At 34.0% G+C, this 24,935-nt stretch overlaps 1 protein-coding gene across 1 annotated transcript in view; it reads right to left on the reverse strand.

The window, feature by feature from the left end:
• The window catches only part of CDC73 (cell division cycle 73), a 108,050-nt gene that overhangs the window by 56,356 nt on the left and 26,759 nt on the right, over positions 1–24,935 (reverse strand). The window contains exons 8-10 of the mRNA XM_034409585.3: positions 23,874–23,972; positions 23,103–23,181; positions 12,179–12,243 (exon numbers count right to left, since the gene is read on the reverse strand). Of these exons, the coding sequence (XP_034265476.1) occupies positions 12,179–12,243; positions 23,103–23,181; positions 23,874–23,972 (243 nt within the window). The remainder of the gene's footprint in view (positions 1–12,178; positions 12,244–23,102; positions 23,182–23,873; positions 23,973–24,935) is intronic.

Here is a 24,935-nt window from a genome sequence, read left to right on the forward strand (position 1 = left end):
ATTACATTCTGTCTCAAAATTGGAATTTAAAGGAGTCTATTAAAGCTGACAATTTCTACCCAAAATATAAAGAACAATTTGTCTCCTTCAATAAAATGTAAAAAAAAAATAAAACTATGAATACTATAAAAGCAGATTCGATAGGCAAACATCCTTTTTAGTGGCATGTTTTTCCATTAAAGCAACAATAAATAGTTTCAATAAGCGTAACACATCTATTTTATTTAAAAATAAGAAAGGCGGGGGGAGGAGCAAGGGATAAAATATATGTTATGATGCAAACCTTGCCCCTTGTATATTTGTATGCAATATCACAATGCAAGTATGAAATAACAGAGCTTGTGTTGTGCAAGTGTTTCATTGTTTGGTATCATCATGGCTAACTGTGGACACTTATGCACAGGACTGAAAATGTTGCTTCTGCCCCCTCTAGTGATGTTACAACATTATTACTACATTCTTTGCAGATTTAGGAAACATTCTGATCCTTTGCATATAAATCAGACATTTCTCCATCTAGAAGATTCACCAAAATTAGAGCAGGGCAGAACACCAGGATCTGACTAATAGTCAGGAATAAACTATCATAAAGACAAAACAACAGAACAAGATACTAACAAAAGTGCCTATCTAAAGAGTTCTTCACCATGAAGTATGGCTTATGGCATGTTTAGAGTTTACCAAGTTGTGAGTCCAACATACCATGTAATTTTAATCAAGAGCGTTTTGATAATCAAATCTGACATTGTTCTCTGCTATGTTCCACTGGGCTACACTCAATCATCATTAACCATAAGTTGATGATTATTAGTCATGATTACTAGTTTTTAAACATGTAGCTATAAAGAAAAGAATGACTTGGTCAATGCATTGACCAAAACTTTAAAAGCGCACAAATATATCGTGTATACACATGAGCACTAAAGCAAAAATAATTGATCTTATCTAGCAAATATTGTTTTTATTTCATTTCTAATTGTTCATTTCCTTGTTTTTCCCATTTACCCAATCATGGGAGCAAATTAATTTGTATTTTAGGACAATATTTATGAGGACCCAGTTTGTGGGGGCAATAAGCTGACTTTGTATAAAATATACAAAAGGATGAAGGCTATTGCTTAGCGCATTGTAAGCCGCCCTGAGTCTCCGGAGAAGGGCGGCATATAAATCAAATAAAAATAAATAAATAAATAAATAAAATATTCTATGTAGTTAATGACATGGTCTATAATCCCAAAGGTTTATGATGTGCTTTTTTGGGGGGTATTTAATTTACTTATCCCTTATAAAAGATTATGAAAACTTTCTTTCAGTAACATAAAATCCTGAAAATATATGTATCTATTTACATATAAAAGATCCAAAGATTCAAATTTGTACTTCAAATTCCTCATGAAAAACAGGAAAGGTAACTTTGACCTGTTTCAGACTTGGAAGAAATACTGCCCCAATAAAAAATAACCTGTTTAATTTTTTAAGGAAGTTTCTACATTTTCTTGTGGTGATCCTTTTTTAACTTTAAATCAGTATCTGTCTGTGAGAGGAAGAACACACTGTGAAGAAAATGCCCAAGCTTCTTCTCCTCCCATTGTTGTCTAAGAGCTTGCCCTTCCTTTTTCAATTTAAACAGGCTCTGCCTGAAGGGGAAGAATGGTGGATAAAGAAAGAAAAGTAGTAGTTGGTAAGGAAGATGGGGAAAAATGAAAAATTGAGAAGGGAAGGGAAGGGAAGGGAAGGGAAGGGAAGGGAAGGGAAGGAAAGGAAAGGAAAGGAAAGGAAAGGAAAGGAAAGGAAAGGAACAAAAAGAAAAAAAAAAGAAAAGAAAAGAATTCAGAAATGAGTTGAAAACACCAGTAGTGGAGAAGCAGACCAAAGTATTAGCTGTGGGGCTAATAGAAGTGACAAAGCTGTAACAATTGTGATGATGACATGAAATAGTAGCAGATTTCCCACAGCTAGAAGGGGTGGAGAATAGTAAAACAGATCATCCTGAGAAATAGAAGTACAGCCAGTACAGCCCCAATACCACCCACCAGTTAGAATTTCCTACAAGTAAACAAAGTACCAGAGAGTCATTGCTAGAAATATGAGTGCCAAAGAGCTTAGAAGAAGCAAAGAACAGCAGTTAGGGAGTTGTTGCTGCCACCAGCACAAAGGACAAGCCACAGCAGCCTATGACAATCCTATTAATCCTTCACCCAGCAATTGGTCCATAGAGACAATGCAAGTGACTGTGGAGACAGCGAGTTGTGAGAGAACTCATAATGGCTTAGAAAGTAGAACTAGAACAGATTAAAAAGGATAAAAACCTCAGGGATTATAGCATCCTTCAATGCTCTTCTACATTTCATTGCTAGCTTTCTAAATTTTCATGTTTTTTGTGGCCAAAGATAGACAAAGGGAAAGATGGAAGGGCAGCAGGTAGGATGCCCTCGGAGAGATGCCCTAGGAGAAGGGGAGGGAACTCTTCCACATTTGGATCACAATCCAGACTGACTTAACTCTTATTTGATGTATCCCATGGGCTGACTACATTAATTTGGCAAACAACCATTTGTAGTATTCCCATTGAAGAGGTATTATTAGGTACACATCTCTGGTCCCTAAAAGTTTAACTACTGAAATTCTTTATGAATGCTTAAACAAGTAAAATAAAATGTCATATTTTTTGAATATGCATTGCATCCTTAAAACAAACACAAACCTGTGCAGTTGCTAATTCCAGTGAAGGGAAACACAGCAGAGTGAGAGGTCAACTTCTATTTCCATGTCAAAATATCAAACAGCTTTGCAATTACCTTGATTGCAGCCATATTTAACAACACTCTGAGTAGATATAATACTAGAGGAGGAAACTGACATGAAAGCATAATAGTAGGTTGATAATGCTAAAGTAAATTTACATAGAAATCAGTCAATGAATATTAAACTACAAAGGAAACAAGAATATACTAAATGTTGAAGTACATTTTCATTTAAAGGGGAAATGTTAATTGTGGCCCTTAGTGAAGAACAACTCAAAGAGATATAAACTAACTACTGAACGACAGCACCCTTTTCATAATTAAATAGAAGGTTCTGGACAAATTACCATATTGTCATCATGTTCTCATGATGCTATCCCATGGCAACAGTTCTAAGAAGCCTCTTGTAAGTATTTAATATCTAATAGTTTCGCAACAAAGCCAACTAAACGATGGTAGAGACAAAGTAGAACTAGATTGTGTAACTCAGAATTGCTGCATATTAAAACTATATCCCTGGGTTACTGTGGGACTTAAGCCTTATGAACACAACAATTCATGAATACTAATAACATGTAATCCTGCTAAATTTAAAAACTATTAATTTATTAAATTTATAGACTGCACTAATTTATATGACATTGGGTGGTTTAGAGAATACATCAATAACAATAGTAACAATGCAGACTATATAAACTTAAAGAACATCTGGAAATAAAATCAATTAAATGAACAAATTAACCAAAATGCCTCACAGAGGATATACCCTCCATTCTAATCAAGAGTCTGGGGACAAAGCCAAGTTTTAAGGGCTCCCTTAAACAGTATTAGCAATATTACCTTAGATTACCCCAAATTACAGTGCTAATTGGAGATTGAAAAGGGGAGCTTGAGAAATCACAGGTATTCCAGATGGTAGGGACCAGGACAAAGAAGTACAGCAAAGTGTATCCCCAATTAGGACTGCAATCTGGGGGTAGTCTAAAATAATATTCTTTCTAAAAGGTAACATTGAAAAAGTCCTCATTCAGTCAGGTGGACTCTACTTCTGATCTTGTGGACCGTCTTCCAAAATGTTTTTTCAGATGGTCAACTTTTAACAGCAGCAGTAGTCTCTAGCCATTGCCTGTGTAGCAGCCAGCTCCCAGGTGCAGAAAAAAATGGCACACTCTTGATCATCCACCTTCTGCAGAGAATGCTCCTCTCCTCTGGACTGGCCAATTTAGAAACTTTGATAAGAACGAGATCTAATTCTTTAATCTAGCAGCTATCTATCTTCTCAGGGCCAAAGAATGTTGCCTGCCCCATCTTGTCTATCTTTTTGTCACTCTTCACTTTTTAATGGCTTTAGCAGCAGTACTTTTATATTTCCCCTTAGGTCCTCTTGCTGATATATCACCAGCAGAGCTTCCTCTCAGTCCACAAATCAGTCACATTACAAGGACACTTGGCTCTTTCCATGGCTTATGACTAAAAACAATCTACGTTCTTGTTCTCCTTCACTTCTTCCCAAGTTTTCATACCCTCCATTTTCACAATCTAAACAAATAAAATAACTAAACTAGCTTAATAGTTTTCAAAGAAGCTGAAATATTACTGTTGTACTTTTCCTAAAAAATAGACTCTTCTATACCAGTCTCAGATTTTGTTTACCTGCCAATCTTCTCTTTAGGAATACCTGGCTTTTTTCTTTTTTCCTTGCCACTTATTCTTTAATTTTTTCCTTTCAACTGGCGTTTTTAAAGCTTTTTTTCCTGTTTTTATGCACCAAATGGTTCCTATCCTTCTACTGATTTCTCTTTTTGATTTCAACACTATTTAATTGCTAAGGGTTTTGCTACTAGATTCAACTCTGATTTTTTTCATGGAGACATGTCAGAATCCGGAAAACAAAGCAAAACAAAAAGCACCTTACATTTATCTCAGGGTACTTATATATAGGATGGATACTTGTGCTCATAAACTCTTAATATAGAAATGGATGACACATTTTCTTCTTTGGTTATTTCTCTCAGTACTCTGAATATCAGAATCACTATCAGTAAAGGATACAGATATGCCAACACAAATATTTAAACCCTGCTGAAGAATAACAGCTTTAATGTCCTGAAATAATCCATTTGAACTGAAACCTACCAAAACTCACTGTTATTCTACCAAGACCAGACATAGTGGTCACTATTTGTGTTTGCTCAAAAGCATACTACTAATAACAGAAATAATATTCTAGTTGAAATCATGTATTTACCATACATAATTTAACTAAAAAATATAAGCACAGTGATATTGTGTCAAGCCAACATTTAACAATAGTTGTGAATGACTCTCATTAAACTGAGGAGCCAAAATGAATGAAAAGCTTTAAATAGACTCACCCCAATTTACTCGTTCATCAAGAGTGAGAACCATCAAAATTTTCCTTTTATATTTATAGTGAAAACTAATAATCATTGCAAGTTATGTGTTTATGATATTTCAGTTTGCTTCAGCATAAATGGAATACATAAAAAACCAGAACACTTTTTAATGTTCCTTTGTAGAAATATAGAATATAAATAGTGGAAGAGAATATAAAGATCATCAACCACCTGCCCATGGCAGAAATCTATTACTGCATCATTTGTAATAGCTTTTGTTTAAGTATTTCGAGCAAAAATGCATCTGCCATCTCCTCAAGCTGTTCCATTGCTGAAGATCTCTTACCATAAGGTTTATTTTCCTGATGTCCAAATGAAATTTACTTGCTTGTAATTTAAACCCTTTAAGTTGGAGTCAGGCAGCAAACAAACTGAATAAACATAATAAATTCTTGACTTCTCATATGGACTACTTGGACAAATCCTTTCCCATTTTCTATATAGCCTTTCAGATATTTATAAGTGAGCTATCATGACTTCCAAACAGATTTCTCCAGGTTATACCCAGTGTCTCCAACTGTTCTTATTTTTTTTCCTCCCTGTCTTATCATTACCTTGGTTGCATTCATATGAGCACATTTCAGTTTGTCAATCACTTTTGTAGAGCATGAAGTGTAATCTGGAACCAGTATTTTAGGTGTGCTGTGATCAATATAGAGAAGTGGAAAATGCCATTCTTAGATTTTGACACTATATTTCTGTTGATACATTTTAGGATTGCATTTGCTTTTCCCAGATTATATTTTTGGTTCATGTTTATTGAAAGATCCTGATGATTTTCATGTGTACTACTATACAATATGTACATATTCCCCATCCTATACTTACACTTTTGATTTTTTCCCCTATCCAAATATAATTATACAGTATTTTGTATTTGCTTCTGTTGAAATTCATCTTGCTGGCTGAATCTTTCAACTTTTCAGGACCCTCCTGAATTTTGCTACTGTCCCCTAAGTTGCAATTGTTATCCTACCCATCTTTGAGTCTTCTGCAACGTTCATCATCATAATCTTCATGTTTCATCCAAATCATTTATTAATATGACACCACTTAATATTTCACTTTGGGCTTAATAAATAGCCATTCACTCACTGGATATGATAGTTCAATTAGCTCTATTTCTATCTAAATTTAGGATTGTAAGTTTATGAATTTACTGTTCCCATACAAGCATGCAAAGCTAATCTTTAAGATATAAGTGACCCACTCTTTAGAAACGACAGCATCATAATGGAGGTATCTATAACTATATTTTGACAATTATGAAAAGCAGTTTTACTATAAAAATATATTTTTATGCTCTTTTTAGAATGTTTATCTCAATTGTGTGTGTGTGTGTGTGTGTGTGTGAGTGTGTGTGTGTGTGTTTAAACTCTAAATATTTAAATTACAAAACTGCACTTTATTTAATTTTCTTATTTCAACTCTGCCATTTTTGATTGTTGAAAATATAGTGTACAATACTTAAAACATGATAAAATATTGACTGATAAAGAGCAGCTAAAATTTTCTAAGCTTAAAGTTTCTGGAAAACTACAACAATGCATACTTGTACCAATGTAAAAAGGTCAGACTGTTTCTAATTTTCAGTGCATTTCCAGACAAGCTAGAAAAATGCTTCTTTGAGTTAACCTTTGTAGACAATATCAGGATGTTGATTTGTGCATCTGGTTACTCAAAATTCCCTAGACTCATTTTTTTAACATACTGTATGCTAATATTATAAATAAATAATAATACTTTATTTGAAGCAACTTATATTCTGAAGCAATACCTTTAATACCATCAAACACCTCCCTATTTCAAGTCTTTGGGAAAAAATTAATAGGTGGATAAAAATTAGTTTAAATATATGGCTCATTGTGTGACCATCCATCTAAAAATAATAAATTACACATGCTGGACTTCAAGAAAGCCAATTCCAACAGGCTTAGAAAAGTCTTAAGTAAGAATCCATTGACAAATATCCTTTGATCAAATTGAAGGCAGGATGGGAACATCTTAAAAACAAGATATGGGAAATATAATCGCACACCACTCCAGTGATAGGAAAAAGTGTTGGGGGCGCTTAGGAAATTTCTATGGATGAGCAGGAAGCTTTTGGCTGAACTAAGAGGTACAGTAGTAATAAGTAATGTTAAGAAACAGAAAATGTTGCCATGGCAGCAGGCCACAAAATACCTAATAATCACAGAAAGTAAATTAGAAACCATAAAGTACTAAAGAAACCAGTGCTCACAAAAGAAGTTAAAATCAACAAAAAAAAAGCTTTCTTGACTATGTCAACAGTAAGGGGGGAAAAAAAGATGGGTCTGGTGCTTCAAGCAGTTCCCAAGATGGCCAGGGATTATGTGAGGAAGTCACAGTGCCCCAGTTCCTACTTTGCTTCAGCCTTTTATCCACAAAGGGGAACTATATTCCACTGGACCAAGCAAAAATCAGGAAAAAGGAAATAGTGGAAACCCAAGATAAATGAAGAGATATTATAAACCCCGAAATATCTCAAAAGTCGCCAGGGTCAAATCAGTTATACCTGAAAGCAGGGCCGGATTTAGATTGAAAGAGGCCCTAGGCTATTCCACTTATGAGGCCCTTTCACCAGTGGTGGGATTCAATATTTAACAACAGGTTCTGTGGGCGTGGCTTAGTTGGGGGTGTGGCTTGGCAATCATGTGACTGTGTGGGCGTGGCTAGCTGGTCACGTGACTGTGTAGGCGTGGGTAGCTCGTCATGTGACCAGGTGGGCGTGGCTATGTGCATAGACTTTTTTCAGAGGGCTGAAAAAAGTCATTTCTGACTGGGCCTCGCACTTTTGACCGGTCCTCACACTTATGACCATCCTCACATTTATGCCCGTGCAGCTTTCTTAACAACCATGTCACTCATTTCACAACTGCTTCTCTTCACCATGGTGACAAGATAGGGCAAAAACGTAAAATGTGAGGACAGTCGTAAGTTCGAGGACTGGTCAAAAGTGCGAGGACCAGTCAGAAATAACCTTTTCAGCTCTCTGAGTAGTCCATGTGCATAAAAGGATACAGCAATAGAGAGGGATGAAGGAAGGGAAGGGAAATTAGAGTAGGAGAGAGAGGGAGGAAGAGAGAAGGAGAAGGAGAAAGGAAGAGGAAGTAGGGAGGAGAAGAAGAGGGGGAGGAAGAGAAAGTAAGAAGGAAAGAAAAGAAAGGTGGTAGGTTTGAGGAGAAAGATTGCTATACAATAAAAAAGATGAAAGGGAAGAAAGCCAACCCCAAACAAATATAAAGATATTAAGATAAAGAATGAATTGTTAAACTTTAAAGAATAAAAGAGAACAAATATGAATAAATAACAATAATTAGAAACACACATACAAACATACAATGTATTTTCTTTGAACAGAGTATTTGGCCGGTTCACAAATTTAAACAGTGTTTAGTCATTTCAATTAAATTTACAATTTCTATATTTCCTTTTTGCCATATTTATTCCTCATCTATTTTTGTAAAAAACCAATATTACCCTCATCCTCATCTCTAATCTTAATCAAATTCAATTTTTCCCTTCTATTCTATATTATACCCCTTCCCATTGTAATCTATTTTTATATCCATCCTCACATTGGTTAATTATGTAATATTAGTTGTTTAATATAAATTCAACATTTTAATATAAATCAATTAGTTATATAACTACCTTTTTGTATATTAATCAATATGAACATGAATATTCCAATTATTTCCATGCAATCCAATTTCTTACAAATCCATTAATTATATTTACCAATAATAATAAACCAAATAATTTCCCCCATATATTCCTCCAAACCACAACTTAACCATTTCTGCTTTCAGAAATATACAATTAATAGTATCTCAATTATTACAATTCCCTAGTTAAATACAGCTTTTTTTTCTTTTGTGTTTTAAAATCCTGAACTCTTCTCTTTTTCCCTAAATTTCCCATTGTCTGCACGTACCTTTTTTGGTGAGGAAAAAGAAAAGAATTCTGCCTGCCTAATTTTCCAGCCTTGCAGCAACAACAAAGCAGTTTCACTTTCGTTTCTCAGTATAGCTAGGGGAAAAAAAATCAGCACTCTTTGGAAGGAAGCAAAACAGCGGAGACAAATCAGCTGAGAGCCGGGAGGCCAATTAGCCTATGCTGAAGCTCCGGGGGCCAATAACATTACAAAAAAAATACCGAACCCTTTGTTAAATTGCTGGCTCCCCCGCCCCTCGCCCACCACTATTTATTGGCAATAAATAGTGGTGCGGAGGGGCGGGGGAGCCAGCAATTTAACAAAGGGTTCGGCGGAGCCACCTAGAACACCCAGAATCCCACACTGTGTAGGCCCCTCTGGATCTTGAGGCCCTAGGCTGAAGCCTAGTTAGCCTATAGGAAAATCCGGCCCTGCCTGAAAGTCTTGAAGGATGTTGTGGACATCATTCTGGAGCCCCTTTCTCTGAACTTTGAGATATCATCAAAGACAAACTTACTTCCATAAAATTAGAGAAGCAAATGTCTTTATTTTCAAAAAGGAAAAAAACAGTAGCTGATCAACTTGATGTCAGTACTGGGCAAAATGCTATATTAGATTACCAATTGACCAATACCAATAGATGTGGTATGTAACATTTTAAAAAGAATACAGTGCTTAGCAGAATGTCACTTGAAAGAATGCAATAAATCAAGGCAAGCTTAATCTCCTTTTTGACATAACAATGAATTTAGTTTACTGCAGGAATGTCTGAACTTTATCAAAGCATCTGACAAAGTCTTCTGTAGATCCTAGTAGACAAAATGGAAAATGTGGGCTGGATTATGTTACCATTTGATGAACACAGAATCAGTGGAACAACTAAATTCAATGAGTGTACATCAATGGCTCAGTGACAAATTGGAAGGAAGTGATAAATAACAAATCATGTTCAAATTATTTATAAATGACACTGATTAGAAAATGATTATCAAATAAATATGTGAATGATCTGTAAAAATACAAGGATAGCAAACACCATGGGAGGACAGCCTGAAAGTGTAGAAGGATTTTGAAAAGCAGGACATTGAGCAAAAACTAGGAAGATTAATTTCAACAGGAATAAATGCAGTCCTATATTTGTGTAGGATAAAAGAGACAGGAAATGTATCAAAAAGATCTGGATTTTCTGATGAATCATAAACTGAACAAAAGCCAGCAGTGTGATGAAGCTGTGAAAAAAACAAATGCAATCCTAAACTGCATCAACAGAGGTATAATGTCAAGATGAAGAGATGTCAGTATTCACACTTGGAATACTTGTCCATTTCTGGGTACTATATTTTTCAAAAGATATTAAAAATATGTATCTAGAAAAATAATCAATACAGCAAGGGACCACAAAACAAAATATGAGAGAACATTACAGGTGCTATGTTTAGTCTGTAGGGCAATAGTTTTCTTCAAATACCTGAAAGGCTGCCATGTAGAAAAGGAGACAAATTTGTTCTAAGTTGTTCTGGAATCCATGACAAGGAACAATAGGTTTAACTAACAAGGATGAACATTTTGGTTGGTATCAGGAAAGATACCAACCAAAGTTCTTACTAACTGTAAGAACTATTCAATTATGGAACAGATTTCCTCAGGTAATAGACCCTTCAAATTTGGGGATATTTAAACAGATACTGGATATGATCTGTCAGAGGTAATGTAGTAGTGAATTTTGGCCCTGAGCAGGCTATTTCCGAGGGCCCTTCAAATCCTTACATTCTACAGAATAAGATTTTCAAGATTTATTTGCAAAAGTGAAACTAAACGATCATTTTCTATACTTATTACTTATAATAAGCACACAAAAAGAAACCATAAATTCAGTAAGATGAGTGATTTGCAATTATGAAGTGACATTCATTAGCTACTTCACAGAGAGAGTTCCTAAATCTTTAGAGAATTATGAGTATGAGTTATAGTAATCACTGCAAACTTAATGTTACATAAATTACAATTCATATTTCCTTCATCCTGCATAACAGTTGTAATCTGTAGATGTGGATGGGTCAAGTTTGAGAAAACAGAATAATAATATAAAATCCTACATTTTTTGTTGTTGTTCATTAACAGAATCTAAGCAATCTTCCCCACTCATGTATCTAGCCTATGGTTACCACTAGTATGAAAATAATTAATGTTTCCAACAAAACATTTTATTCGGGATATCTAAGAATATTTTGATTGGTATTCCACATAGTATATAAATTGTCAAAACCTAGGTTACTTCTTTAATTTTAGTTGCTTTTTTAAAAAGTCTACAATATGAACTACAGGAAGACTGGGAATGACATAAAAGTGTATTTTACAAGACAGGAAAGTTAAGCAAGTTAAGATTAATTGGTTCTGAGACAGTAATATTCCAGGCATTATTTTATGTTCAAATTAGTGAAAGTAATCCAAAAATAAACGCACAGATTTTTAGACTGGGTAGTGGCGTCTATTCATCAGTTATCTAGGTATACAGATGGCAAAACTCTTTAATGAGTATTTTACATTAGTTCTGTATCTTCTCTCCTACTCGCATGGAGATCAAAATAGCATTTGTTTGTGAACACTAAGCCCACTTCCATAAAAGCAGAGATCTTAAAACAAAAACTCAGACTAAAACATCATTTTCAGAATGTTCTGATTTCAACTGTTCAGGAAATTGACAACATGAACACAAATTTTCTTTCAGAAAGAACGTTCATTTATGTGCAACTGCTGTTATTTAACCTGATAATTTGTCCTCATGCCAAAATATATTATAAATATCATACTATTAAATATTCTACCATTCCAGGAAAAAAATGGTTCCCCAATGAACTGCAGAATTTAAGAATATCAAAGAAGAAGGAATATATACCCTAGCTATATACAAGCCTGTCTCAGGATAATTTATGTTTGTTGCCATGCAACACAGACATTTCTCACTGTAGAAAGCAATACTGAACATCTGTAAGAAACATTTTGAACATTTCTTCACACAGCATTGCAACAAATAAACTCAGCCAATATAGTTTACTTACCGTTACAGACTTCAAAGTCATTCCATGGTAGGTGCCCATAGTGTCAATTTTGAAACCTTCCGTCTCTATGAAATTAAAAACAAAAATATCCCAAAGTTTTAATGAGTATTCTCATATGTAAATCCTACAGCAACTAAGACAAATCACAATAGAAGAAACTGATCCAATGTGAACTTTGGTTTTGTTTTCAAGGGGAAAAGGCCACATAGAGAAACAATATTCTTATGATAGTTAAATACATCTCCAACAAACTAAAGGTTCAGATGGTTTGGAACAATGGATATTAGTAATCCATTTCTTTGCTTTTCTACTCTGTTCCATCTCCAGTAATAGTTCTAGAATTTTGTTAGATTCATTAACTGAAATAAATAAATTGCTATTATGCTTCTGAGAAAATTCCAGCCTTTTAAAGCATTCTTAAAAATTGGTAGGTGACTGTCAGGCTTCATGTACTCATTTGATTCACTACTTTTCAGATATTGCAACTATCTGAACCAATAGCAGAAATTTCAAGAAATCAACGTTATCTTGATTGTTTACAATATTAGCAATCTAAAAGTCCTATCTTTGCAGAAGCATAGGTGTTACAGAATGCAATAATCCAGCCATACATATACATACACAAACTTACAAACACATGCTCATCCACAGCACATACACAAGTGCATGTGTGTATCTTGGGTTTTGGAAGAGTAGTAGAGAGCAAATTTACCAGCTTGACTTCTGACAAATGTTTTGCAATCAACCACACCTATCATGGAAAACATCTTGGAAAGTCCCCAAGTTATGTTCTTAAATTCTAAATGTGCCCTGTATGCCATAAACTATAATTTAGACTTCATAATGGATAGGTTCATACATTTTCTGCAATCAGCTCAAAAAATGTATGTTTCAAATGCTGTGTCAATCCAGTGGTAGTGTTGCTCTATTTTATTTATTTTATTGGATTTCTATACCGCCCTACTCCCGAAGGACTCAGGGCGGTGAACAGCCACAGAATAAAACACATAAATACAAAAATTTAAAATAGAATAAAAACGAATTAAATAATTTGGCTGAGACAAATTTAAAATACCCCATAATTTAAAAACAAATTAAAATTTACATTTAAAAAGGGAAGAAGATTTAGGCCAGGCCAGCTTGATGAAATAAAAAAGTCTTAAGCGCGTGACGGAAGGTGCACAGATCCAGGATCCCCCGTATCTCCGGGGGGAGCTCATTCCAGATCGTAGCTGCCCCCACAGAAAAGGCTCTCCCCCTAGGGGCCGCCAGTCGACATTGTTTGGCCGACGGCACCCGGAGGAGCCCCTCTCTATGGGAGCGTACTGGCCGGTGGGAGGCTATTGGTGGTAGCAGGCGGTCCCGTAGATAACCAGGCCCAGCCTTCCTTGATTAACAGCAACATATGTCATGCTGCACTATCTGCATCACAATGTTACAAATAAAGCAATATTTTACAACAGGTACAGTCAATTTCATTAGTATACATATTTCCTAAGAAATGAGAAGTTTTCCTGGAAAATAAGTATCTCATTTCCCAACAGGAAAAATGCCTAAAAATAGTATTTGTAGTACAGAATTACTTCTTCCCAATTTCTGCTACCCCTTTCTATAATGTAACTATGAGCCATAGTACCACTTTTTAAAACATGGTTGTGATTTACAAGAAGTAGTTTAAACAACAACAAAACTAAACAAAAATCTCAACCCAAATCAAGAAAAATTGATGTCAGTATTTTCAGAGCAATTCTCAGCCTTGAATATCCCTCTTATAAATAAGAAATTTACCAGTTTATTATTTTTGCCATCATTTTCCCAACTATAATCTGAATAACAATAAAGACTAGAATAGATGTCATCTGGATTTTAGAGTACATTAATAACGTAAGAACCAGTCTTACAATCTTAATTGATAATTACTCAGCAGCTGAGAAAGCTTTTTTACCAGTATCTAAGTTACTATTTCACATAAAATTTTGTTGAATGAACAACAAAGTCTTTATAACAAAGGTTATAAAGTTAAAAACCCTCAAGAACTATAAATATGATCAACCCTGTAAAAGTATTTTCTTCAAACATCTCTTAATTAAGCATATTCAGTTGTGTAGACTCAGATGCCAGAAAATTTGTTTCTTATCTGAAAAGTTATAAAAGTTTATATAAATTTCAGTATTATGAATTTCTTAATGAAAGATACAAAATTATTTAGATAGGACACATAATCAATTACTGTCCTCAAGCTTAACAACTGATTTTTCCATTTGCATTTAATACTTGCTAATGGAACTAAATTTTATGGGTTTATTCATGGTACATCTAATCTTTAGTTTAAGGCATGCCAAAGAATGTAATGTTTCATATATTTGCTTCTAAGGCCAATTATATTTATTTTAAAGTGCACTTAATAAAACTGTACATTAGATATACTGTGAACATAAATGGATTTGAGAGACAGTTAGTGATTGAACATATAACTAAGAGAATATATGGACATAAGAAGCTGTCATATACTGATTCAGGCAGTGTTTTTAAGAAATAATTGGGAAGAAATCATAATCAATCCTATTTCCTGGAGTTGTCTGGAGCTTACTCAAGATTTCTTCTGCATTTATATGTTCACATCACTGAGCTATGGCATTCTTATTTTAATTTAGGAATTTTAATTACAATAATAAAAACTAATACAAACTAAAGAGAGAGGGAAAAGAAAAAAGAATAAGGAGTACAGTCAAAGAGAGGGAGGGAGGAAGGAGAGAAGGGAAAGGAAGGGAAAGAAAGGGAGGAAGGAATGACTTCCAGCCTTTATCACAACAAATATAAAGAAATATAAACTTCACCCCCTTTCAGTTTACAAATGGTTATCTCTTCATCCCTATCCCATTCCTTATTTATAGGAAAATCCATAAAATATCAACTTTTCAAACCATGTCAGCAAAAAAGTCCAGAAAGAGTTGCTAGAACACAACAACAAAATGTTTTATTTTAATCTTGTTAAAATAAACCAATGTAATATTCCTTTGTTTTACTTCTAACAGTCTTCATTCAATTAAAAATTGTCATAGAATTTTATTTCTCTTCAATACTTTATCCAATTGCAGTTTTCTTCAGGGTTTTAAGAAGCCTCTTTTGTACATTCAATTAAAAAATATTTTCCAGGTCATTCTCTTGGTTTTATCATTTATAATTCCTTTTTAACTTTTAAAATTTCAGCCAGATTCTTTTGTATATCCAGTAAAATATACATTTCCAAACAATTCTTTTGTCAGTTGTAGTTCCATATTCCTTATTTTCTCTATCTCATCAAACCTTATTTTCTCTACCTCATCAAACAAAACAAAGTTTTTGTTTTGGTCCTACTCATGATATGCAACATTCCTAGCTAACAATACTGGTCAGTTTCTGGCACATTTGGGTTACTATAAGTGCACATATAGAGGATACCTTTCTTGAAGGAAGGGTGGCATCTTGCATGTAATTACAATTAAATTATGAATGACCCAAAATTAATTGCAATTATTGTAAAATTATACACAAAGTTCTAATTCAGCAGGATTTATTTCTACAAATAGGCTGCAAGACTGTGTGGTTAGCACGGTTGGTATCAGTAATGAGACATGCTTTGTTTGTTTGTTTGTTTGTTTGTTATATTTCTATGCTGCCCACTCTCCGAGGACTCTGGGCGGCTTACACCAAAGACAGTATACTAAATAGCATATTGCCCCCTAACAATCTGAGTCCTCATTTTACCCACCTTGGAAGGATGGAAGGCTGAGTCAACCTTGAGCCGGTGAATTTTGATCCGCTGATCTGCTGAACTAGCAGTCAGCTGAAGTAGCTGCAGTACTGCACTCTAACCACTGCGCCACCTCGGCTCCATAATTTATGGAGCATAATTTATGGTAAAGCTATGAATAGGCAGGATTTTTTAAAGAGCAATTAAACTAAACCTTGTCATCAACTGTAGTACTGGCCCCCATTAAATAACAATTTTTTGTGTTGATATCACAGAAAGCATTCGATAATTTTATTCAAGAATTCAAAAATACAAATTGTAAACGTGAGTAATTATTCAGGATAGACGAGCCTGCAATATGTATGCAGATTTATTTCAACAATATGAAAGAAATAGTATTTTCTCTAAGTAAGACTACAGACTGAACCTCCCTTAAGAATTCTTTCCTACTATTCTTACCGAAGAATAGGCTGGTGTAGAAGTAAATTCTTGTACAAGTAAAAACAAGTAAAAAAATATGAAACTCTAGAGAGCATACTAAAAAGCAGAGACATTACCCTGCCAACAAAAGTGTGTATAATCAAGGCTATGGTTTTCTCAGTTGCAATGTATGACTGTGAAAGTTGGACCATAAGGAAGGCTGAGCGTCAAAGAATTGAGGCCTTTGAACTATGGTGCTGGAGAAGACTCCTGCGAGTCCCTTGGACTGTAAGGTGATCAAATCAGTCAGTCTTAGAGGAGATCAACCCTGACTGCTCTTTAGAAGGCCAGATCCTGAAGATGAAACTCAAATACTTTGGCCACCTAATGAGAAGGAAGGACTCACTGGAAAAGAGCCTAATGCTGGGAACGATTGAGGGCAGAAGAAGAATGGGACGACAGAGAATGAGGTGGATGGATGGAGTCATTGAAGCAGTTGGCGTAACGTTAAATGGACTCCGGGGGATGGTAGAGGACAGGAAGGCCTGGAGGAGTGTTGTCCATGGGGTCGTGATGGCTCGGAGACGACTTTGCGACTAATAACGTAAGTAAATTATGATAATAGTTATAAAACTAGTGAACTATGTTAGAACTGGCCATGAGGATTTATAGGAGTTTAAAGTATATGTTCTCTTTGGCTGAATTAACCATTTAGTTTCTGGCTGTTGTCTAAAAGCCATAAGTTGTTTAATAATTTAGATTTGATTTGATTGCCCACTTTGCTTTCTTCTATTCTCTGTTTTATCATCAGCATAATTAAACCAGGGCAGTAATTTATCAGGAAGTCATAGATTGTGAGAAAAACTGTGTTGCAGCAAACCTTGAACTAACACATTCTACCTCCTAAATACAAATGAGCAAAACGTGGAAAAATGTCATCATGGTTTGCTATGTCTGTTTCATCAAACATAATAAACTATGGCTTCTAACTTATAGATACCATAACAAGTCAAGATTTTATTTTAGTTGACATAATACACCTCATTGTAAGATCTGTATGTGACTAAATATGGATCTCTAGGTATCAACAAAGTAAGTGCTGAAAATAAATAAATCCTTCTTTGAGATCAAATAATTATTAATCACATTGGCTCCCTCCCTGATATCATTCCAGGTGACATTAAAGCTCTTAAAGTGTCCAGTGAGGCATAGTGGACCTGAGGTGGAGGAGGGTGTGATGGTACAAGCAGCCCCAGAGCCCCAGCATAATAAAAAGCCCTATTCTTGAGATACGCTAACGTCTCAGAATGGTGCCACTCCATACATAGGCAAGATGGTGATTTCAGTGAAGGGGAGGCAAGTAAAGACAATAAAAATCAGGTGGAGGAGCGATTGAAGGTATCATGAATGTGTGTAGAACTGACTTTTTAATCATGTGACTGCCAAGGCTGTAAGTTTGAGGGCTGCCACAAACTCATTTTAGTGCCACTTTATTTTTGAATAGGTGTTAAGGGGGGATTACCTGTATATAAATGTCTGTATAAAGCATTTTGCAAAACAAACCAAAACAAAATCAAGATCAAAAATCTAGTCTGGAGGCTGAGGGACAGAGGTAGATATTACAATTTTAAATATTATTTATTTATTTTTATTATTATTTTATTATTAGTCATATTTCTATGCCGCCCACTCTCCGAGGACTCTGGGTGGCTTACACCAAAGACAGTATACTAAATAGCATATTGCCCCCAACAATCTGGGTCCTCATTTTACCCACCTTGGAAGGTGGAAGGCTGAGTCAAACTTGAGCCGGTGAGATTTGATCCGCTGATCTGCTGAACTAGCAGTCAGCTGAAGTAGCTGCAGTACTGCACTCTAATCACTGCACCACCTCAGCTCCATAGTTATTGGAGTAAATAGTTATTTCATCTTGCGTTCAAGCCTAGAGTTACTTTTATAGATACAATTTTGATAAGTAAATAGTTGAGATTATATAGCAAGTGCTGGGTAAAATAGCAGTATGAGTAGTAGTCTGTCTCTATACATTCCTACTGGCCTTTTTTAGCTGGCTGTCATTTTGGAAGAATGCCAAAGAACTATAGGACAATGCAATCCAAGCATTCCACAATTAGAGGAAGGTCATTTTTATAAGCAGTTTGGATTGGTGATACCAAACTTTCTCCATTCAAATAAAGGACCAATTTGGGCAATCTGATTCAAGAAATTTAAATAGGCATATGTAAAATATTATGTCAAGGAAGAGTCTGCGCCCCAAAATATACTTCTTTATCCCATCTATAATAAAACTATACTCCAATCAGCTCCTCATATTATAGAAAGCATAACTGGGCCCTTGTTCAAATAGTGGACACTAAAAATAAAAATAAAATACAGAACACATTTTCAACAGCTCTCTTTTGACCCTCAGATTTGTCTGTAATGTGATTAAAAGTAAAAAGCCTGACTGTCCAGAACTGAGATATAGTTTGGCAGAATTTTCTTTTCTTGGCTAAAGTTTAGTTTAGTTCCTTTAATATTACTATTAGCTGCAAAAGGCAGCTATGCATCAATGGTGGTTGAATATTACAAAAATGGTACCATATTCTATATCATCTCAGCTTACAGCTTTTTCTAGATTTAGAGGATATTAAGTTTCAGAATAACTTGAGCCAAGCTATTCATCAGCCACTCCAGAAGACATACAGGCTCATCTCTGCAATATATCTGGCTGGACTTGGAAACTTGCTCTTCAAAGTACTAATCTAATAAATTAACCATTACATGGCTTGGGTATAATATGAGTGAACATTTTATCTGTATCTGGATTTAAGAAAACAGAGTCTTAAAGTTTCTGGAGTATTTATCTGGTGTTAGAACTGACAATTTTTTAAAGCTCTGTCTCACAATGAAACAGTAAAGTGTTCCATAGGGTTGTATAATGAGGCTGTATAATAGGGCTGTAAAGATCTTCACGGGGATGCTTTATTTTGCAAAATTTCAAGCATATGGGCCTTTGCTCCAGAAGCCAGTTTCTGGAGCAAAATGATCACCTTACTTTTAAAGGCAAAACAAAATGGTTATTCTCTGCTGCAATCTCCTACAGGCCTTATCTTTGCCAGAAGAGATAAGGATTTTGTTGGCTTTGCATTGTGAAGAACTTGCTGAGGTGCACCAAAGCCATTTTCCACAATCTACTATCAGTGCAATTGCTCCCAATCTAGAACAATAATAATAATTGTTTAGTGTCATTTTAAGAATTTCTTAACTAGTTAATAAAAACAATGCTAACTAATATTATATAGTTTTTTTTAATAATGGTTCATCTGAGAAAAGGATGAATAGTTCTAAGAAATACGAAAACTTGCAATTATATATGTTTGACCTAACAGGAAATGTCCTATTTGGATTTTTTTCCCCATCAAAATCAGCATAGCTATTATTCCTAAAAATTAGAGACCTACAGAGTACATATATCATACGCAACCCTTCAATGTTTCACAAAAACTGTTCAGTCATAAAAATGTGGATTATCTGCCTGGCAGAATCCTTATCAAAGAAAATATGATATAGAATCCTTACATATACAACTGTTATAAATTATATACTGAATGTATATAGGCCAATTTTTATTATTCCATCAAAAAACATGAAACAAGTCAGAATGAGGCTGTGAAAACTCAATACTACTGATCTTTAATAGCTGAGGCCACCATAGTAGAAAGCAAACTTCATGCTACTCTCATGCTAATTATTCCTTTACTTCTATGAAGATAAAGCTGCTTTCATGTGTAAAGAGAAATATATAAAAAAAATCTGCACACAATGACTTTCTTCTAATGAGAATAAAACTCCATCTTCAAACATTGAGAGAGAAAAAAAATCTTAGCTTGCTGACAAGGATCTAACAGAAAAAATATTTTTAATGAATCTTAAAGATATTGCTTTATTCCATTTAGCACGTGCAAATATATGTCCATGTGACATCAGATTGATATTCAATAGCTGACTGAAAGCAATATGGAACTTTTTATTTCCTTATCCTTTTTTTCCTTCTATCTATTTTTGCATTCATTATAATATTTTCTACTTGAGCTTCACCACATAACATGAACAATAAAATAAGAGCATAGAGGAGTGCTTGAATTGGCTTTGAAGATAAAAACAAAATTTAAAACCATTAAGAAATCTATCAGAATTAATTTGTATGAAATGAGAGGATGAAATAAAAATTATCGATAATATAGTATTGAAAAGATACAGAAGTATTAAGACAGTAACAGCAGCAGCAGCACTGACAACAAGGGTAGTAAAACAAGAGAAGATAGTTGTAAGTCTGTACTGTTTTTACAATCAATCCCATTTTCCATACATTTCGCATGCCACAGAATGAAAATTATTTTTATCAGGTAGTAACTACTCTAACCCGGCACCAAAGATAATTCTAAAAAGCATGAAAATATTTCCTTTAATAAAGCTAGTGGAGAGAAAAATCTGATGACCAAAACTATTATTTTCTTCTAATTTAAAGGAATTAAACATCACTGCCTTATCAGAAAGGTTATTATTTTTCAGCTTCAAATGAATTACATGGTCCTAAAGTCACAATAACTCTAAGGACAAAGGCAAAATATACTGAAAGTTGCATATACTGGTAATAGTTTAACTACATGGCATTAATTGGATGACCTCTTAAGGGGATGGAGGGAGGTTATGGAAGAAAAAGGTTGGGCTTGCAATGTACATTAATTCAGTTTTTTAACAATCACTTAACATCCTGTGGTGATTCATAAATAATGCCTTGCAGACAGTTATGTATATAAAATGTAAACTAAAATTAACAGTTTTATGGATTACTATGCTTTGAGAATCAAGGAGTTCAAGGTGGCGTCATAGAAAATGAGTTGTGATTTTTTTCTGACTACAATCCAAATATAATATTAATAGCATATTAGTAGTGGAATGATTGCTTGTGGATTCTCTCCATCAAGTTAAGATATTGCTACATTAGCTAGGACGCCATTAGACAAATGTATTTATTTCCTGTATTTATTTTAAGTTAAGTAGATTCTAAAATAATTGATCTTTTGAAATATTTTTAAATAGTGCTTGTCTGAATTAATAAGTAGAATTGAGTAGGAAGGGACTTTAAAAAAGTACAAATTGTTGCAAAATTTAATTTTAAAAAATCAATTATGGAACAAAATCACAACTAAAAAGATCAACTAGAAAATATCATAAAATCCCATAATGGAAAGAAATGTTGCATATGAAACCGCTAAAAAATGCAAAACCTTGGATCAGTAATGTAAGACTATGCCAACTGATTAAATAAATCATCCATAACACACAATTTACAAATGTATTCTGAAAATCTAATTTCAAGTCACAAATGCAGCAAGGGTACATTCAGTACACTGATTAAAACATTATTTACTTCTTTATTTGCAGGTTGTACAGTCCGTTTAAAACAGAAAATTCAAGACAGGTTATAATACAGTAAAAAGTATAAAACAATGCAAAACAATACATGAACTCAAACACATTTCACCAAAACCAATGTCTTTAATAGGCAACTAAGATTAAAGACTGAGTGGAATGCACACATTCTGCTTTTGAAGTATCATGACTACCCTGTGTGGACTTGCCCAAGTACAGATTTCTTAAGTATGGGGGCCATAATAATAAAAATTATATTACCCAGCAGATGAAGAATGAAATAACAATGAAATTGTTCACCAAAATACAATAAGCAATTGGTATTTTTAAAGGACCATGAGGTTATGAACTTTTCATTCCAACCACCCTCTTGTAGAAATAATGTACAAATCATTGTTTTACTCTTCACAGAGAAAAAAAGTTAAGAATTGACAGATATTCCAAACAGAAGGAACAAAGTAATTTATGCCAGACTATGGTGCACACTGAAAATGCTTGCTAGTTTTATAGATAATAAGGCAAGCAAGACATTAAGTGTGGCTAGACCCAGAATAATAAGTATAAAAATAAATACATTTCTTTGAAGAAATGATTTAGTTGGAAATATACTAGAACAGCATAGAAGAAAAGGTTCATAGTTTTGACTTAATGGGTGCTGCTTTAAGCAGAAAATAAGAAGGTATTTTTATTAAATATATGGTGTTTGATTTTTAAACCATTTCTTCCCATTTCCCAGCCATTGTGTGAAAATAAAATAATGAAATATCTATTATGGATATTGTTCCAGAATCATCATCTTTTGGTTTTATCAAACTTCCATAAGTCTCTCAAGAAATGATTGAAATATAGAACAGCTAATTGGTCGCAACTCATATATATACAAATGCACTAGGAAAATAACAATGGATGAACTTGAACAATTTAATGGTTATGCTTTCTGAAAATCAGAGTGTTATATACAAGTGATATAAAGGCAGGATTCTGTTGAATAATAATTTAAAACATCCTGGATATATCACTAACAAAAGATTACTCCAGGTTTTCTGTTTCATACTTCCATAAAAAGCTCTGGTTGCTCACTGTTTTTTGCAGAGGTGAAGTAGAAAGGTGATTTTGGATTGTATCTAAATCAACACTATATAAAGCACAAATTTGGGAGAACACCGAGCTCTAGTATCATTACAGCAAACAATAAGTATAATGAAAATAGAAACAAAATGATTAAGATGGCATTTAGTTTTTTAATTCGTTCAATATTATTTTTTTGAGTCAAAAGTGGCAGCTCCAAGAATTTCAAAATGTGTGAGTTTCTTTCATTGTGGTATGCGCTCTTACCTTCCTTTCCTTTAAATCTTTCCTGATCATATCTGTTATAGGCAGCTGGAATAGGTTGCTTGTTTCTTAAAGTTGGATCCTGAAAATAAAGGAAAAGGGGATTTTGTATCAGTTACATTTGTTTTCAAACATTTTATCTATGCCTCAATAGTATAGATAACAGATAAAATATTTAATATATAGATACCTTCAAAAAAAGAATTTTCAATCTAATTTACTATGTAAATATCACACTAATACTGGTAATAAATCTGCTCATTCAATGTCTTCGTAATTTTGGTTGCTGAACAAATGGTCACTAAGTGAACTCTCTCTCTCCATACGTACACACACACACACACACACACACACACACACACACACACACACGCTTCAGCAAAAGAATTTGTAATTAAACATATTTGAATTTAGATGTGCAAATTATATATAAACTTTGAAGAATGTACATGCCTATTCTAATGACTCAATACATTTCAGTTCCTTCATCCTTAGGAAAAGCATTTAGTTTAAAATATCATGTATACAGTAGTTATTCCCAATTAAAGTTATTATTTATATTGACTTAATTTGTATAAAATATATCAAAGTCAATCGCTATGACAAAACACATAGTAAAGTGTTAAATTCTGTGTATAGTTCACAATTAAGTACACCTACATAACAAGCTTTTTTTCTTTGACAAAAGAAAAATGAAGGCAAACAAAAAAGAAAGATTTCCAATTTTTATTTTTATTTTTTAAAAAAGTAAGATTTTATTTTCCATTGCATTACCATTGGTGCAGTATTTGGTGCTGGTCGTTGCTCAGGTGCACGGCCTTCTTCTCTAGCTTTGACTGACTGAAGAATTGCAAATATATTCTTGGCAAAGTTCTAAAATATGTAAATAAATAATAAATGAATAAAATACTGTTATTAACTTTGTTTTACATCATTTCAGAAACCACCAGTTACAGAAGTGTGTTGTAAACTATAAAATGAATACTCTTAATAAATCAGAATATAGCTGTAAGACTAAACACAATTAAACAGGCAACTGACATAGAATAAAACTGTATTCATGTGTGTATTTTATGGATTAAATTCAAGGTGTTAAAGTTTCACTCCTGGCATTACTATTATACTGGGGAAAGTAGAATAATTTCACAAATCCCATGGCTCAAGTGGAGCACAATTTTCACAGCAGACATATGTTAGCTACTTAAAAATACACTGAATATATTCTTAAACTGAACCTAACCTTCCCATTTTACATCCTAAATTCTATATGTTAACAGTTATGCTAAAATATAGGTATGATGCAAGCCAATGAACCAGTGAGTCAAAGATCATCAATACAGAATATAGGAATACACACACATTCACTCTGTAGGAGTGTGTGCGCGTGTGTGTTATGTTTTTTATATTTATATACAGTATATATATAAACACACACACATACAGACACACACCTACCTACAATTGTGTACTTCCCCGGTGTCATACCTATACACACACATACACATGCATGCATGGTGGTGAAATAATTTTAAATGTAGCTGAAAGTGAAGATGTTCTATTTTCAGCAATATAATCTAAGAAATGCCTTTCTGTTGAATTACTTCATCCAATGGTTCTCAACCTTTTCTTCACCACGGACCCCCTTTAAATACCTTTTTTTGGCTATGGGCCACCAAGACTTAACTCAAGATTTGTGATGACATTGTGGCCCCCAGGGGTCCACTGACCACAGGTTGAGAATTAACTAGACTGCATTTCTTATATTTACTAAAAATAGAACATCCCCATGCCCAGCTACAGTTAAAAAGGAAAATATGACTGTGGGGAAAACAGTCA

The sequence above is a fragment of the Pantherophis guttatus genome, chromosome 3, assembly GCF_059756535.1.
Source record: "Pantherophis guttatus breed Tessera chromosome 3, ASM5975653v1, whole genome shotgun sequence".
In the NCBI taxonomy this organism is placed as follows: Eukaryota; Metazoa; Chordata; class Lepidosauria; order Squamata; family Colubridae; genus Pantherophis; species Pantherophis guttatus.